Source organism: Neoarius graeffei, chromosome 10 (assembly GCF_027579695.1).
Source record: "Neoarius graeffei isolate fNeoGra1 chromosome 10, fNeoGra1.pri, whole genome shotgun sequence".
Taxonomy (NCBI): domain Eukaryota; kingdom Metazoa; phylum Chordata; class Actinopteri; order Siluriformes; family Ariidae; genus Neoarius; species Neoarius graeffei.
This window is the reverse complement of record NC_083578.1, coordinates 63,240,847-63,256,950: the sequence shown is the minus strand read 5'-3', so window position 1 is coordinate 63,256,950 and position 16,104 is coordinate 63,240,847. Positions and strand designations below refer to the sequence as shown.

General features: G+C 39.8%; 1 protein-coding gene across 3 annotated transcripts; it reads right to left on the bottom strand.

The window, feature by feature from the left end:
- Positions 1-197: 197 nt before the first annotated feature.
- On the bottom strand, positions 198-13,015 carry tmem9 (transmembrane protein 9). Of its 3 annotated transcripts, none has more exons than XM_060932061.1 (6): positions 12,935-13,015; positions 11,465-11,575; positions 8,668-8,759; positions 5,707-5,815; positions 4,462-4,608; positions 198-1,624 (listed from the first exon to the last, which is right to left on the bottom strand). In XM_060932061.1, exons 2-6 carry the CDS (start codon positions 11,555-11,557, stop codon positions 1,499-1,501), a joined length of 567 nt encoding a protein of 188 aa, XP_060788044.1. In that variant the 5' UTR covers positions 11,558-11,575; positions 12,935-13,015; the 3' UTR covers positions 198-1,498. The 3 variants fall into 3 exon arrangements, with proteins under 3 accessions (XP_060788044.1, XP_060788043.1, XP_060788045.1); XM_060932060.1 differs by lacking the exon at positions 12,935-13,015 and adding an exon at positions 11,849-12,048; XM_060932062.1 differs by lacking the exon at positions 12,935-13,015 and adding an exon at positions 11,849-12,043 and having other exon boundaries at positions 4,477-4,608.
- Positions 13,016-16,104: the final 3,089 nt, after the last annotated feature.

Here is a 16,104-nt window from a genome sequence, read left to right as displayed (position 1 = left end):
GGGAATACTGCACAAATAACTTTGCACAGGTTATTACTAAATAACAGACAAAAAGATAATTTTGAGCTTTTTAACCATATATTGCAGACTGATTTATTGTAATACCCTGTATATTGGTTTATACATCTGATTTATTGCACTACTGGATATATATAATGGGTTATATGCAACAAAACCAAAAATACTACACCCAGATACAACTTTTAAAGATTGTGTTTATTTAAGTTCTCTGTGCAAGTAGAATACAACACATGGAAAGATATTTCATTTCCTGAAATAGAACAGTGACATACACTCAGTTGCATGTTTATTGGGTACATCTCCCTTGCACCTGCACTCAGCAACCATTTTATTGGGTACATACCAATGAGCATATCATTACTGTCATCATGCACAATTCATTCCACCATTATAGTACCAAATCACTGGTACAAATATATCCGGGCCAACAGAACCACACACTATTATTATGACTGGTTGTCCTATATTTTTAGGGGAGGAAGAAAAAAGGGTTCTTCAAATATTAATCTGATATTTAAGAGTTCTTAATGAATCTCAAGTACAGGTTTGATTTAGAACTTTTCTAAAACAAAAACAATACTGAAGTATTCTACAAATAACTTGAAGGACTCCTCCAGATAGACAAACTGAAGCGTACGCATCAACAGCAGTTAAACAGTATACCTATAAACAGTACACACAGTGATTAAATAATATGCCTATAAATTCCTCAGATATGTTAGATGTACCCAATAAAGTGGTCAGTAATTAACTACAAGGTATAGGCAGTCATTCCAATAGAGCTATGTAGAGTGTCTTAGTTATTAGATAAATTATCCAAACAAAAGCCATAGGACTTTATTTGAAATACAAAGCCAGTATTAGATCTATATTACACATCAAGTATAGAAGTGCAAAACAATCTTGAATCTTGACACTATTCAGTGCAATCAGCATATATTTGGTGTGAAATCAGTAGTCACTTACATGACATTAGGATTGGCAATCATTGCAAATCCCACAACCCAGTCACAGATATCTTACAAAGGTCCTGAATGAAGGAAAGAAGTTTCTACTTGGAAATATAACAATGCACAAAAGGCATATGCATGTAACATGCACATGAATCCTATGTTGCTTAATTACTACACTTGCTTGCTCCATCTATTTTGTTTAAAAGAAAAGCTGAGAATGTCAAAGTGTTCCCCAAATTCACATTACTTTGCAAACCGTCCATTTTTCACAAAATTCACATTATACTGCAAGTCTAAGTTAAGCAGCCATTATAAATAAATGTTATACTGTATAACAAGCCTAATCATTTCAGTTTACTATAATCTTAAGCACATTCATTTAAGCTTCAAAATCAAACAGAAAAAAAAATGCCAAAAAAGCCTCACTGATAACAAGAGTCATATGTGGACCCACTGTTAACAAAATTAAAAAAAAAAAAAAAAAATAGATCATGAAACTCAGCTTGCCTTTCCTCCGTCACTGTTTAACTAAGCAATTTGTGGCGATCGAACACAGTCCTGCGCTGCTCTTGAACCTGTTTCTTCCAACGCTGCTGAGCCCCTTCCACTCGCTCCAGCACTGTGTTCCCTCGACCTGGAGCCCTCACATTCTGTAGAGCAAGACAGAGCAAATTCACCATCTCTAAAACTGACTCTCTTTACAGTTAGGTCCATATATATTTGGACACTGACAAGTTTTGTTTTTTTACCTGTTTACTGAAACATATTCAAGTTATAGTTATATAATGGACATGAACATAAAGTCCAGACTTCCAGCTTTCATTTGAGGGTATCCACATTAAAATTGGATGAAGGGTTTAGGAATTTCAACTCCTTAACATGTGCCACCCTGTTTTTAAAGGGACCAAAAGTAATTGGACAATTGACTCAAAGGCTATTTCATGGGCAGGTGTGGGCAATTCCTTCGTTATGTCATTCTCAATTAAGCAGATAAAAGGCCTGGAGTTGATTTGAGGTGTGGTGCTTGCATTTGGAAGATTTTGCTGTGAAGAAAATATGCAGTCAAAGGAGCTCTCCATGCAGGTGAAACAAGCCATCCTTAAGCTGCGAAAACAGAAAAAAGCCATCCGAGAAATTGCTACAATATTAGGAGTGGCAAACTCTACAGTTTGGTACATCCTGAGAGAGAGAGAGAGAGAGAGAGAGAGAGAGAGAGAGAGAGAGAGAGAGAAAAAGAAAGAAAGAAAGAAAGAAAGAAAGAAAGAAAGAAAGAAAGAAAGAAAGAAAGAAAGAAAGAAAGAAAGAACGAACGAACGAACGAACGAACGGGTGAACTCATCAATGCAAAAATACTTGGACACCCACAGAAGACAACAGTGGTGGATGATCGCAGAATAATTTCCATGGTGAAGAGAAACCCCTTCATAACAGCCAACCAAGTGAACAACACTCTCCAGGAGGTAGGCATATCAATATCCAAATAGAAGATTATCCAAAGAGAAGACTGCATGAAAGTAAATACAGAGGGATCACTGTACAGTGTGAGCCACTCATAAGCCTCAAGAATAAAAAGGCTAGATTGGACTTTGCTAAAAAACATCTAAAAAAGCCAGCACAGTTCTGGAAGAACATTCTTTGGACAGATGAAACCAAGATCAACCTCTACCAGAATGATGGAAAGAAAAAAGTATGGCAAAGGCATGGTACAGCTCATGATCCAAAGCATACCACATCATCTGTAAAACACGGCGGAGGCAGTGTGATGGCTTGGGCATGCATGGCTGCCAGTGGCACTGGGTCACTAGTGTTTATTGATGATGTGACACAGGACAGAAGCAGCCGGATGAATTCTGAGGTATTCAGAGACGTACTGTGTGCTCAAATCCAGGCAAATGCAGCCAAACTGATTGGTCGGCGTTTCATAATACAGATGGACAATGACCCAAAACATAAAGCCAAAGCAACCCAGGAGTTTATTAAAGCAAAGAATTGGAATATTCTTGAATGGCCAAGTCAGTCACCTGATCTCAACCCAATTGAGCATGCATTTCACTTGTTAAAGACTAAACTTCAGACAGAAAGGCCCACAAACAAACAGCAACTGAAAACCGCTGCAGTAAAGGCCTGGCAGAGCATTAAAAAGGAGGAAACACAGCGTCTGGTGATGTCCATGAGTTCAAGACTTCAGGCAGTCATTGCCCACAAAGGGTTTTCAGCCAAGTATTAGAAATGAACATTTTATTTACAATTATTTAATTTGTCCAATTACTTTTGAGCCCCAGAAATGAAGGGATTGTGTTTAAAAAATGCTTTAGTTCCTCACATTTTTATGCAATCATTTTGTTCAACCCACTGAATTAAAGCTGAAAGTCTGAACTTCAACTGCATCTGAATTGTTTTGTTCAAAATCCATTGTGGTAATGTACAGAACCAAAATTAGAAAAATGTTGCCTCTGTCCAAATATTTATGGACCTAACTGCATCATACCTGCCAACCTTGGAAAAAAATTTTGAGTAGAAACTTATCGCGGCGGTCTAGCGCAGCACGGCGTGAGGTCAGGCACATTTGCTGATCAGTATTGATTGTAATGAGTCAGCATGTGAACAATGTATTACTAAGCACAGAGTTCCCACTCACCACCATAAAACTCTATAATTCATGTTCCATGTTCGTGTAGCACAACATTTCCCGTGTCTGAAATCGCTCCCTACTCACTATATAGGGCACTGTATAGTGAGGACACCATTTTGTAGTGCTGTCCGAAACCTTAGTGAGGATTATTTACACCCTATATAGTGCACTCAAAGTATCCCAAAATGCATCACGAAAAGTAGTGTACAGCCGATGGTCACTAACCAAAGCAATATATCCCATCATGCATTACGGTCATGCTGAAAGAAATCAAATTAAAAATCTCAAATTTGATTTAATAAAAGGCAGCGGCAAAGAAGAAAGTATTCAGCCTTGATTTTTAAAAAACTGAAAGATGCAGGTACTTTGTATTGATTAATGTGGGAAATACGCTCAGTATAATATGTATTTATCACAAAAATACATGCATGTATTTATTATTTTGAAAACCCACCAGCCACCTGATATGGCACGTTTTAATTGCGCGACAGTACTGACATAAATACCAGTGTGACAGACTAGTGTCTGAAAGCGTTTCTTAATTTTCACAATGAGCTCACTATGTAGTCCTCCATGTAGTAATTCCCTATATAGGGAGTAGGGAGTAGTGAACAAGTGAGCGATTTCGGACACAGGGCTCCATCTCACTTTTAAGTGGTATGTATTGCTTTACCTAAATATTCAGATTGACAGATTACCCAGCCTCATCAAACATCTCACCACTGATCTAGAATCAGTTCTCATTTGTCCCTATAAATGTCAACAGACTCGCTCTGATTTTGGATTAAAACTGACTTCAGGTCAGGTGTGCATGAAAGAAACTGGTGAGACCAGGAGGGTAAACTAAACACATACTGATGATGTCTGTACCTCAGAGTCATCCTCATTCTGCAGTGGCTGTCTGTAGGGATCACGTCTGCGGATCAGAGGCTCCACCAAAAGCAAGAACAGCATGTACAGCAGAAGAGCACCGACGACAGACAGGTAGATGATTATGGTCACCTGGAAAGCAGGGATGTAACCAAATACGATTACAATATTCAGAAAGAACAGAATGTGTTCTAAACAGAGACAAACACATACAGTTTGGACACCCCTACTCATTCACAGAAAATAGAATACAGAAAAACCTATCTTGTAGAACAATACTGAAGACATCAAAACTATGAAATAACATATATGGAACAATGTGGTAAAAAAAAAAAGTGTTTAAAAAAAAAAAATCATATTTTAGATTCTTCAAAGTAGCCACCATTTACAGTACCTTGACGACGCTTTGCACACTATTGACATTATCTTAACCAAGTTCATGAGGTAGCCACCTGGAATGCTTTGCAATTAACAGGTGTGTCTCATCAAAAGTTACTTAGTGCAATTTCCTGCCTTCTTAATGCGTTTGAGATCATCCTATTATAGATCATAATATTTACCTTTTGAGATCAGGTAAACAGTCTTTTGTTGCCCCGCCCCAACATGTTTTGAAATGTGGTGCTGGCACTATATTCAAAATGAGCATATATTTTTCAAAAATCAATACAATTTCTCAGATTCAACATTTGATATGTTGTTTTTTCACTACTTTCAATTAAACACAGGGTTTCCATGATTTGCAAATCAAAGCATTCCGTTTTATTTATCTTCTACAGTGTCCCAACTTTTTTGAAACTGGGGATGTATGAAATCGAGTAAAGTTGTTGAGGGACTGCAGGTGTTCAATAAAAAAAGTTCTGTTCTGTAAATTGCTACTTCTTGTTATACTCTGGTTAAAAATAATAATTTAAAAAAAAACTTTTTTTTTTCAGTAGCCCTGGCTTGTCTGGTGTTTCTCAGGCATCGTGGTAGTGTACACAAGAAATTTTTTTTTTAAATATAGATAGAGGCACCACATTACCCCCTACTGGAAAAACAGTCCAAAAAAAAAAAACCCGCCACTTAAAACCGACAATTCAAACTTTATATGTAGACATCTTGCAGAATAGCACATTGTAGTCAAAACCTCAATCATGAATTGTTAAATTCACCCACTCTGAATTCTTCATATTAAGAACATATAAAGACACATTACATAAGGTAGGGCTCATATTTGGGGCTAGTGGATACCTTGATGGTATTGCTGCTTCGCTCCTCATACTTGCACTCACAGAGCAGACAATAAGCCTCCATATCATGACCAGGCACTGGCATGGGATCCACAATGTGCAGACAATTACTGCAAATACAAAAAGCATGTTCAGAACTAGGTCACAACCTCAGATGGTACTGAAAACCCATGACTCTCAGTCTTCTCTAATATCACACAGTGTGACTAAAAATTGCTGTAATGCATCACTTACTAGTTTAACTAGCTGAATCGAAGGCTCAGTTAAAATATTCACATGTAGTGGCCCTTATTCACCAAATGAGCACAGATTTGAGTGCCCAGAATGACAACTATCAGTGTCTAATTCATAAAGCTGTCATCGGGCATCAAAACAAATGGTGATATGAGTGCAAATGATGAATTAGCTTCAGATGTGTGGAAAAATGCATCATATGCATACAAAATATGTCAGTTTACTCTCATATACATGTTGCTATTGTTGATAATAATAATAATAATAATAATAATAATAATAATAATAATAATAAAACAACTTGCAGTAATAGTGGGCAAATCAAAAGAAATCATTCAGCAGGCTATGGGATCCAAGGAAAAAATTAAATGAACAGGGAAAATTTATTTGCAGAGGTGATGCAAATAAATAGTAATGGGAGTGTGCTGTTTTTATTAAAAAAAAAAGAAAAAAACATCAGGTGGAACACTGAACATAGAGATATATGAACTTTACACTGAATTTACTGTTACAGTTTGCATTTTGGAACTTAAATAGGTCAGATTTAACTGAAGTCAGGTTTAATTACAGCTTTACTTATTAATATAGGTAACATAAGGCAATATAATAATATAGGTACAGTGGCATGCAAAAGTTTGGGTGCCCTTACTGAAAATATGTCTTGTTACTGTGAATAGTTAAGTGAGCAGAAGAGGAACCGATCACCAAAAGGCATAAAGGTAAAGACGACATGTCTTTCAGCATTTTCTGCAAGATTTGTGTATTATTTTTGTTTTGTACAATTGGAGAGCGAAAAAAAAGGAATACCATGCGAAAGTCTGAGCACCCCAATACATTTGAGTTTTCACGTAACTTTTACCAAGGTTCCAGACCTTAATTAGCTTATTGAGCTGTGGCTTGTTCAAATTCTTCATTAGGAAAGGTCAGATGATGCAGATTTCAAAGCTGGATAAATTCTCTGACTCTTCAAATTTGTCCCTAAAATCAACAGCCATGGGCTCCTCTAAGCAACTCCCTTGCATTCTGAATAATAAAATAATTTATGCTCACAAAGCAGGAGAAGGCTACAAGAATGTAGCAAAGTGTTTTCAGGTAGCTGTTTCCTCAGATTGTAATGTTATTAAGAAATGGCAGTTAACAGAAACAGTGGAGATCAAGGTGAGGTCTGGAAGATGAAGAAAACTTTCTGAAAGAGCTGCTCGTTGGATTGCTAGAAAGGCAAATAAAACCCCCTGTTTCACTGCAAAAGACCTTCAAAAAGATTTCGCAGACCCTGGAGTGGTGGTGCACTGTTCTACTATGCAGCGACACCTGAACAAATATGACCTTCATGGGAGAGTCATCAGAAGAAAACCTTTCCTGTGTTCTAGCCACAAAATTCAGCGTCTGAAGTTTGCAAATGAACATCTAAATACGCCTGATGCATTTTGGAAACAAGTCCTGTGGACTGATGAAATCAAAATAGAACTTTTTGGCCACAATGTTAGGTATGTTTAAAAGGGTGCCAAATTCCAGGAAAAGAACACCTCTCCCACTCTGAAGCATGGGTGTGGATCGATCATGCTTTGGGGTTGTGTTGCAGCCAGTGGCACAGGGCACATTTCATTGGTCAAGGGAAGCATGGATTTGAATAAATACCAGCAAATTCTGGAAGCAAACATCACACCATCTGTAAAAAAAAGTTGAAGTTAAAAAGAGGATGGGTCCTACAATAAGACGATGATCCAAAACGCACCTCAAAATCTACAATGGAATACCTCAAGAAGCACAAGCTGAAGGTTTTGCCCTGGCCCTCACAGTCCCCTGACCTAAACATCATTGAAAATCTGTGGATAGATCTCAAAAGAGCAGTGCATGCAAGACAGCCCAAGAAACTTGTAGAACTGGAAGCCTTTTGCAAGGACGAATGTGTGAAAATCCCCCAGGTAAGAACTGAAAAATTATTAGCTGGCTACAAAAAGTGTTTACAAGCTGTGATACTTGCCAAAGGGGGTGTTACTCGGTACTAACCATGCAGGGTGCCCAAACTTTTGCTTCGGGCCCCTTTCCTTTTTTGTCATTTTGAAAATGTAAAAGATGAAAATAAAAAATTGTTTTTGCTTAAAATATAAAGGGAATGGGGGGCGGCACGGTGGTGTAGTGGTTAGCGCTGTCGCCTCACAGCAAGAAGGTCCGGGTTCGAGCCCCGTGGCCGGCGAGGGCCTTTCTGTGCGGAGTTTGCATGTTCTCCCCGTGTCTGCGTGGGTTTCCTCCGGGTGCTCCGGTTTCCCCCACAGTCCAAAGACATGCAGGTTAGGTTACCTGGTGACTCTAAATTAGGTGTGAATGTGAGTGTGAATGGTTGTCTGTGTCTATGTGTCAGCCCTGTGATGACCTGGCGACTTGTCCAGGGTGTACCCTGCCTTTCGCCCGTAGTCAGCTGGGATAGGCTCCAGCTTGCCTGCGACCCTGTAGAACAGGATAAAGCGGCTAGAGATAATGAGATGAGATGAGATAAAGGGAATGAGTCATCTTTAACTTCTGGAGATCATTTCATCTTCAACTTGCTTAACTGTTCACAGTAATAGCAATTTTGACCGGGGTGACCAAACTTTTGCATACCACTGTATGTTATTAGGTACATGTCAATTCATATAAATGAAATGTGAGAAGGACTTAAGCACACAATAATAACAATAAAATGCAGTGGTACAAGTCCAGTGTCATGACCGAATAAAATAACACATACCAGTCCTTTTGGGTTACATTCCTGTTGTAGATATGACCACTGATGTTTCGGTATGGAGGACAAATGCATTTGCAACGCACATCTTCAAAACTCTGCAACAATTTCATAAACAACAAAAAAAATAAATGCAGAAATGCAGAGGACTGTAGCTTAAAAAAAAAGTGTAAATTAATCTGAAGACAGAAATCTGTGATTATGACTCTAACAGAAATCTGTGAATGTGGAACCATCTTTACTGCAGTATATACAACATTTCCCCAAATACCAAACACAGTACATATGGTAAACAGAAAGGTTGTAACCATTTTTGTGCTTGTAATGGCCTGGATCACATGATGTAGCTTTTTTCTTTATATTTCTGAGCATTAAACTGTCTAACCTTGGACTGAATTTGCTGGGACGCTCACTCCTGGAAAAACTGACAACTGTCTTAAAGGTTCTCAATTTGTAAACAATCCTTCTTGTTGCAGAATGGTGAATTTCTAAATGTTTGGAGATGGCTTTATAACCCTTCTCTGATTGACGAGCAGCAACAATTGCTTTTCTGAGGTCATGGTTAATGTCCCAGGTTCTTGGTATGATGTAGACACACAAGTGCTCCAGAACACCAAACTGCCCAAAGTTCTGCTTTTACAGAGCTAGTCACACTTTTTGATGATTAATTAAAATTTTGCATTTCATTTGTAACAACTGACTACTAACTACTCTCCTAATGACTGTGGAAGTAGGAAGGGTGTGCTTATTTTCCCCCACCTGGTTTCTGGGGGGAAAAATTACAAATTGAAATTAGGGTGGGTTTTTTTTATGCCTCCGCCACCTTAAGGTGCAGGAGGCATTATGTTTTCGGGTTGTCTGTCTGTCCGTGCGTCCGTCCGTGTGTGCGTCCGTCCCGAAACATTGTGAACACGATATCTCAAAGGCTAATGAAAGGAATTTCACCAAACTTTCACCATTTGTGCACTTTGGGACAAACATGAACTGATTAGATTTTGAGGTTAAAAGGTCACAGGTCAAGATTACTATGAGGTCAAATGTCTGTCCCCAAACCTTGTGAACACCATATCTCAAAGACTAATGAAAGGAATTTCACCAAACTTTCACCATTTGTGCACTTTGGGACAAAGATGAAATGATTAGATTTTGAGATCAAAAGGTCTAAGGTCAAGGTCACTGTGAGGTCAAATGTCTGTCCAAAAACCTTGTGAACACAATATCTCCAAGGCAAATGAAAGGAATTTCACCAAACTTTCACCATTTGTGCATTTGGGGACAAACATGAACTGATTAAATTTTGAGGTTAAAAGGTCACAGGTCAAGATTACTGTGAGGTCAAATGTCCACCCCAAATCACAACTTAATAAGGCGTGTAGTCTACCAGGCTGGAGTTCTATCTAGTTTTTTTTTTTTATTACCTCACCCGCTATGGAGTAAGCAGGGTGAGGTAATGTTTTTCGTCAGGTTTCTTTGTAAACAATATTGCGGAGTTGTTAAGACCAACAACAATAGCAAGACTGTGAAAGGTCGCCATTTTTAAATAAGCGACGAGATATCATGGATGCAGTAAAGCAGCAGTCATCCATTATTGTTGCTGTCGCTGCTTCTTCTTCTTCTCCGTGTTGTTGTTGCTTCGATGTTCGCGCCAAAGTTTATGCAAACGCAGCGACGTAACTGACGTATACAGTGACGTAATGACATGGCTCCCCTTAGCACCCCGAGCTATGGAAAAGCAAACTGGTTCTCAGCTGGCTCGCAAGTTGAACGAGTTGTGAACCAGCACCAGCACTGGCCCCGAACCAGCCCTGGAACTGATTTGGTGGAAAAGGGGTATGAGACTGAGGTCAGAACTCTGTATCAACCACTTGAGTTTTTCAACACCAACCTTTGCAAATCAGGTCATGGAGCTCACCTTGTGCACAGGGACCATATTTGGGCCCCTTAGCTCTAGTACAGGGGACTTTTTAATGCTATAACTTAAGTCATTCTAGACAGCTGTGTGCTTTCAACTTTGTGGCAACAGTTTGGAGAAGCCCCACATACACTACCGTTCAAAAGTTTGGGGTCACCCAGACAATTTTGTGTTTTCCATGAAAAGTCACACTTTTATTTACCACCATAAGTTGTAAAATGAATAGAAAATATAGTCAAGACATTTTTCTGGCCATTTTGAGCATTTAATCGACCCCACAAATGTGACGCTCCAGAAACTCAATCTGCTCAAAGGAAGGTCAGTTTTATAGCTTCTCTAAAGAGCTCAACTGTTTTCAGCTGTGCTAACATGATTGTACAAGGGTTTTCTAATCATCCATTAGCCTTCTGAGGCAATGAGCAAACACATTGTACCATTAGAACACTGGAGTGAGAGTTGCTGGAAATGGGCCTCTATACACCTATGGAGATATTGCACCAAAAACCACACATTTGCAGCTAGAATAGTCATTTACCACATTAGCAATGTATAGAGTGGATTTCTGATTAGTTTAAAGTGATCTTCATTGAAAAGAACAGTGCTTTTCTTTCAAAAATAAGGAAATTTCAAAGTGACCCCAAACTTTTGAACGGTAGTGTGGGGCCCTAGGCAGCTGTCTACCTTTTCCTGGTTCTGTGTGATGGTGCTGCTGTTGTGCTTCATTCAACTACAGTCCAAAATAATCCCCTTTAACGCGTGTTAACAGGAACAAATCTGCCAGCCCTGATCAGAATAACATTTATGAACTGTAGTGCCCCAGAGTACAGGCTGAAATCAATAGTAACAGCTCAATATAAAGAAGGGAAGCACGTTACTGTTAGATGGAAATACCTTATCTGCGTGTGAAAAACAAATCACTTCACACAAAAACAAACAGAGCAGAACTGAAGCTGCTGCCCGGTGCTGCGGTGAACTGACCAACATCACTGCACCCCTGGATTTCTGCAATGAAAACACATTCAAGGTTTAAAAAAAAAATGCAATAAAAATGCAATTAACTCTTAACATTTGCATATTATAATTTAGGCCTGTAAAATGTTTGCGTTATCGCAAAATAGCCAAGTAAAAATGTATTATTAACCCAGAGTGGTATAAAAAGTGCTAATAATAAACACTTTGGGACCTAAATTCCGTTAGCACTAGCAGATAGTAAGCTAATGCTGCGTTCATGTGCTATGGGAAGATGATATTTTCCAGTTGGGAAGTGGTATTTACCAGTGTGTTGTATTCACATGCTTTTGTTGTTGTTGACAAATTAAAGATGGTGGACCAGATTCAGAATCAGGCCTGTTATTTGGCTAAAACAATTATAGATTGCCTTGTTCATCAGCTGCAGCAGGAATATCTCATCTCATCTCATTATCTCTAGCCGCTTTATCCTTCTACAGGGTCGCAGGCAAGCTGGAGCCTATCCCAGCTGACTACGGGCGAAAGGCGGGGTACACCCTGGACAAGTCGCCAGGTCATCACAGGGCTGACACATAGACACAGACAACCATTCACACCTACGGTCAATTTAGAGTCACCAGTTAACCTAACCTGCATGTCTTTGGACTGTGGGGGAAACCGGAGCACCCGGAGGAAACCCACGCGGACACGGGGAGAACATGCAAACTCCGCACAGAAAGGCCCTTGCCGGCCACGGGGCTCGAACCCAGGACCTTCTTGCTGTGAGGCGACAGCGCTAACCACTACACCACCGTGCCGCCGCAGCAGGAATATGAGTTATCAAAAGTCAAAAAATGCTGAATATTTCCTGATCATGACAAGTAGAGATTTTCTTAACACATTGAATGCCACGCAGTTTTTGGAAATTTGGCTGTAGCCACAATGAGAGTAGCCAGTATCTAGATCATTGTTGGCGTTCTTTGGACAGCCACAGAATATTTTGTATTAGGCTATAATATACATAACATGACTCGTTTAAAAGGTGAGAGTCAGCTTTCCGTAGGTGAAAACCACTTCTTTCTTGGTTCATAGTCTTGTACCGCTCGCCGCCATGTTGAAAAGGTTAAAGTTCATCTCGTCTCGGCAACTCGTGTGTCAAAATTTTCTACGAGTTACCCAGTGGAAAATACCACAAGAGGCGGCGTTCATGTGTGCTTTCCATGTCGGCGTTTGGTATTTACCATAATTCCCATAGCACATGAACGCACCATAACACACAGCTACAGCGAGCCGCGACCTCCACTGACAGCAAACCAATTAACTAATTAACTTCCAATATAATAATAATAATAATATATTCCAATGTAATATTTTAATATTAAAAAGTAATCCGATATGCACACTAAAACTCACCTTTGACAGCCAGCGAATTTAAACATGGGACATTGAACAGCATTCGCTATGTGAAGAACAAAATAAACAAGCACTTTCACCTTTACTCTTCAAAATAAAAGAAACCGGTGGCATTTAAACATAAATCATTATAATGCTTGTCCTTATTTTTTTATTTGCTTGTTACTTCTTTGTACGATCATTAATTTTTTTTTCAATTTTAATTAGCTTAAATTACAAATGCACTACGCTAGCTCGATGTATAATGATACTTTTTTTTGGGGGGGGGACGAGCACAATCAGCTTGTCTGTGATACTTTAATAAATAAAATATAGTAGTCATTAAAATCAATCACTGCGTCTTATATAAGGATTCATTTACTTTAAAAAAAAAAAAGCAACACATGCTGAAGGACTTTTATCAACGCTTTTGCGTCACATGTGTCGTGTTTCTGTTCTCGAATTCTATTGGCTGGTAACTTAGTATAGACATTAAACAGTATCTCATCTCATCTCATTATCTCTAGCCGCTTTATCCTTCTACAGGGTCGCAGGCAAGCTGGAGCCTATCCCAGCTGACTACGGGCGAAAGGCAGGGTACACCCTGGACAAGTCGCCAGGTCATCACAGGGCATTAAACAGTATGTAACCACAATTCCTAGCAGCAATAATAAGAAGGCTGCCAAAACACAAACACTTTTTGTGCTATACAATGTGTTTTTATGATCTGTTTTTTGTTTATTTATTTTGTAATGTACAGTGAAACAGCAGTGAGGTGTGCAGTTGGAACGACTGAATGGTTCCAGGTGAAGGTGGGACTCCATCAAGGATCTGCTTTGAGTCCTTTTTTGTTTGCCATAGTGATGGATAGCTTGATGGACGAAGTGAGGCAAGAGTCACCATGGAACATGATGTTTGCGGATGATATTGTGATATGTGGTGAAAGTAGAAAGGAGGTTGAGTTGGGTTTGGAGAGATGGAGGTATGCATTGGAACGAAGAGGAATGAAGGTGAGCACCCCTGACAAACTGATCAGGCGGGCCGACTCTGTGGTCGGCATGAAGCTGGGCTCTCTGGTGATGGTGGCAGAGAAGAGGTCTATGGACAAACTATTGAACATCATGGACAATGCCAGTCACCCTCTGCACACCGTCATCAGCAACCAGAGGAGCCTGTTCAGTGACAGAATGCTCCTTCCCAAGTGCAGGATGAACAGACTCAAAAACTCCTTTGTCCCTCATGCCATCAGACTGTACAACTCGTCTCTGGGGGGGAGGAGGGGTAACAGGAGGACAGAGGACGGGAAGGAGCAGTAGCCTAGCCTAACAATAAGCAATACCGGACAATGTGCAATATAAAGTGCAATATCTCTCCTACCACCGCCCCCCCTTCTCCCCCCCCTTTTTCCCCCTCCTTCCTCCCCCTTCCTCTCTTCCCCATATCTTATTCTTTTTATATTTGTATATGTAAATACTTAATTTATTTTAATTTATCTAGAAGTTTTTTATATTTCTTTTCTCTGTTTATCTGTAATGATGCTGCTGGAATCTTAATTTCCCTGAGAGAACCCGCCCAAAGGGATCAATAAAGTTTTATCCAATCTAATCTAATCTAATCTAATCTAATCTAATCTAATCTAATCTAGAAAGGAGGTTGAGTTGGGTTTGGAGAGATGGAGGTATGCATTGGAATGAAGAGGAATGAAGGTGAGCAGTAGCAAAACAGAATACATGTGCATCAATGAGAATGGGGATGAGAGTGTAGTGAAGATGCAAGGAGTAGACGTAAAGAAAGTTGGTGAACTCAAGTACCTGGGGTCAACTGTGCAGGAAAATGGGGGCTGCGATAGTGAGGTGAGAAAGCGAGTGCAGGCAGGGTGGAGCAGTTGGAGAAGGATTTCGGGAGTCATTTGTGATAGGAAAGTCCCAGCAAAAGTGAAAGGTAAGATGTATAAGACAGTAGTCAGACCAGCTGTGATGTACAGTTGTGTTCAAAATAATAGCAGTGTGTTTAAAAACGTGAGTAAAGCTCAAAATCCTTATAATAGTTTTTATTTCCATCTATTGGGAACACTGCACATTATATTCTACATCAAAACATGAAGAAAAATGTATGAATATTTTAATTACTTTACAGAAAATGAAGAAAAATGAACATTGGGCTGTTCAAAAAAATAGCAGTGTCTGCATTTTTCATTACAAACTCCAAATATTTACTGTATAAACTGAAAAAATCTTCAGGATTTAGTATTCCTGTGAATCACTAAACTAATATTTAGTTGTATAACCACGGTTTCTGGTTAGCGCTGTCGCCTCACAGCAAGAAGGTCCTGGGTTCGAGCCCCGGGGCCGGCGAGGGCCTTTCTGTGTGGAGTTTGCATGTTCTCCCCGTGTCCGTGTGGGTTTCCTCTGGGTGCTCCGGTTTCCCCCACAGTCCAAAGACATGCAGGTTAGGTTAACTGGTGACTCTAAATTGACCGTAGGTGTGAATGTGAGTGTGAATGGTTGTCTGTGTCTATGTGTCAGCCCTGTGATGACCTGGCGACTTGTCCAGGGTGTACCCCGCCTTTCGCCCATAGTCAGCTGGGATAGGCTCCAGCTTGCCTGCGACCCTGTAGAAGGATAAAGCGGCTAGAGATAATGAGATGAGATGAATGAACCACGGTTTCTGAGAACTTCTGGCACCTGTGAACAGGTATTCCAGCCCAGGATGATTTGACAACATTCCACAATTCTTCTGCATTTCTTGGTTTTGCCTCAGAAACAGCATTTTTGATGTCACCCCACAAGTTTTCTATCGGATTAAGGTCCGGGGATTGGGCTGGCCACTCCATAACTTTCATTTTGTTGGTCTTGAACCCTGATGCTGCTCGCTTACTGGTGTGTTTGGGGTCGTTGTCTTGTTGAAACACCCATTTCAAGGGCATTTCCTCTTCAGCATAAGGCAACATGACCTCCTCAAATATTTTGATATATGCAAACTGATCCATGATCCCTGGTATGCGATAAATGGGCCCAACACCATAGTAAGAGAAGCATCCCCATATCATGATGCTTGCACCACCATGCTTCACTGTCTTCAGAGTGTACTGTGGCTTGAATTCAGTGTTTGGGGGTCGTCTGAAAAACTGTCTGCGGCCCTTGGACCCAAAAAGAACAATTTTACTTTCATCAGTCCACAAAATGTTTTTC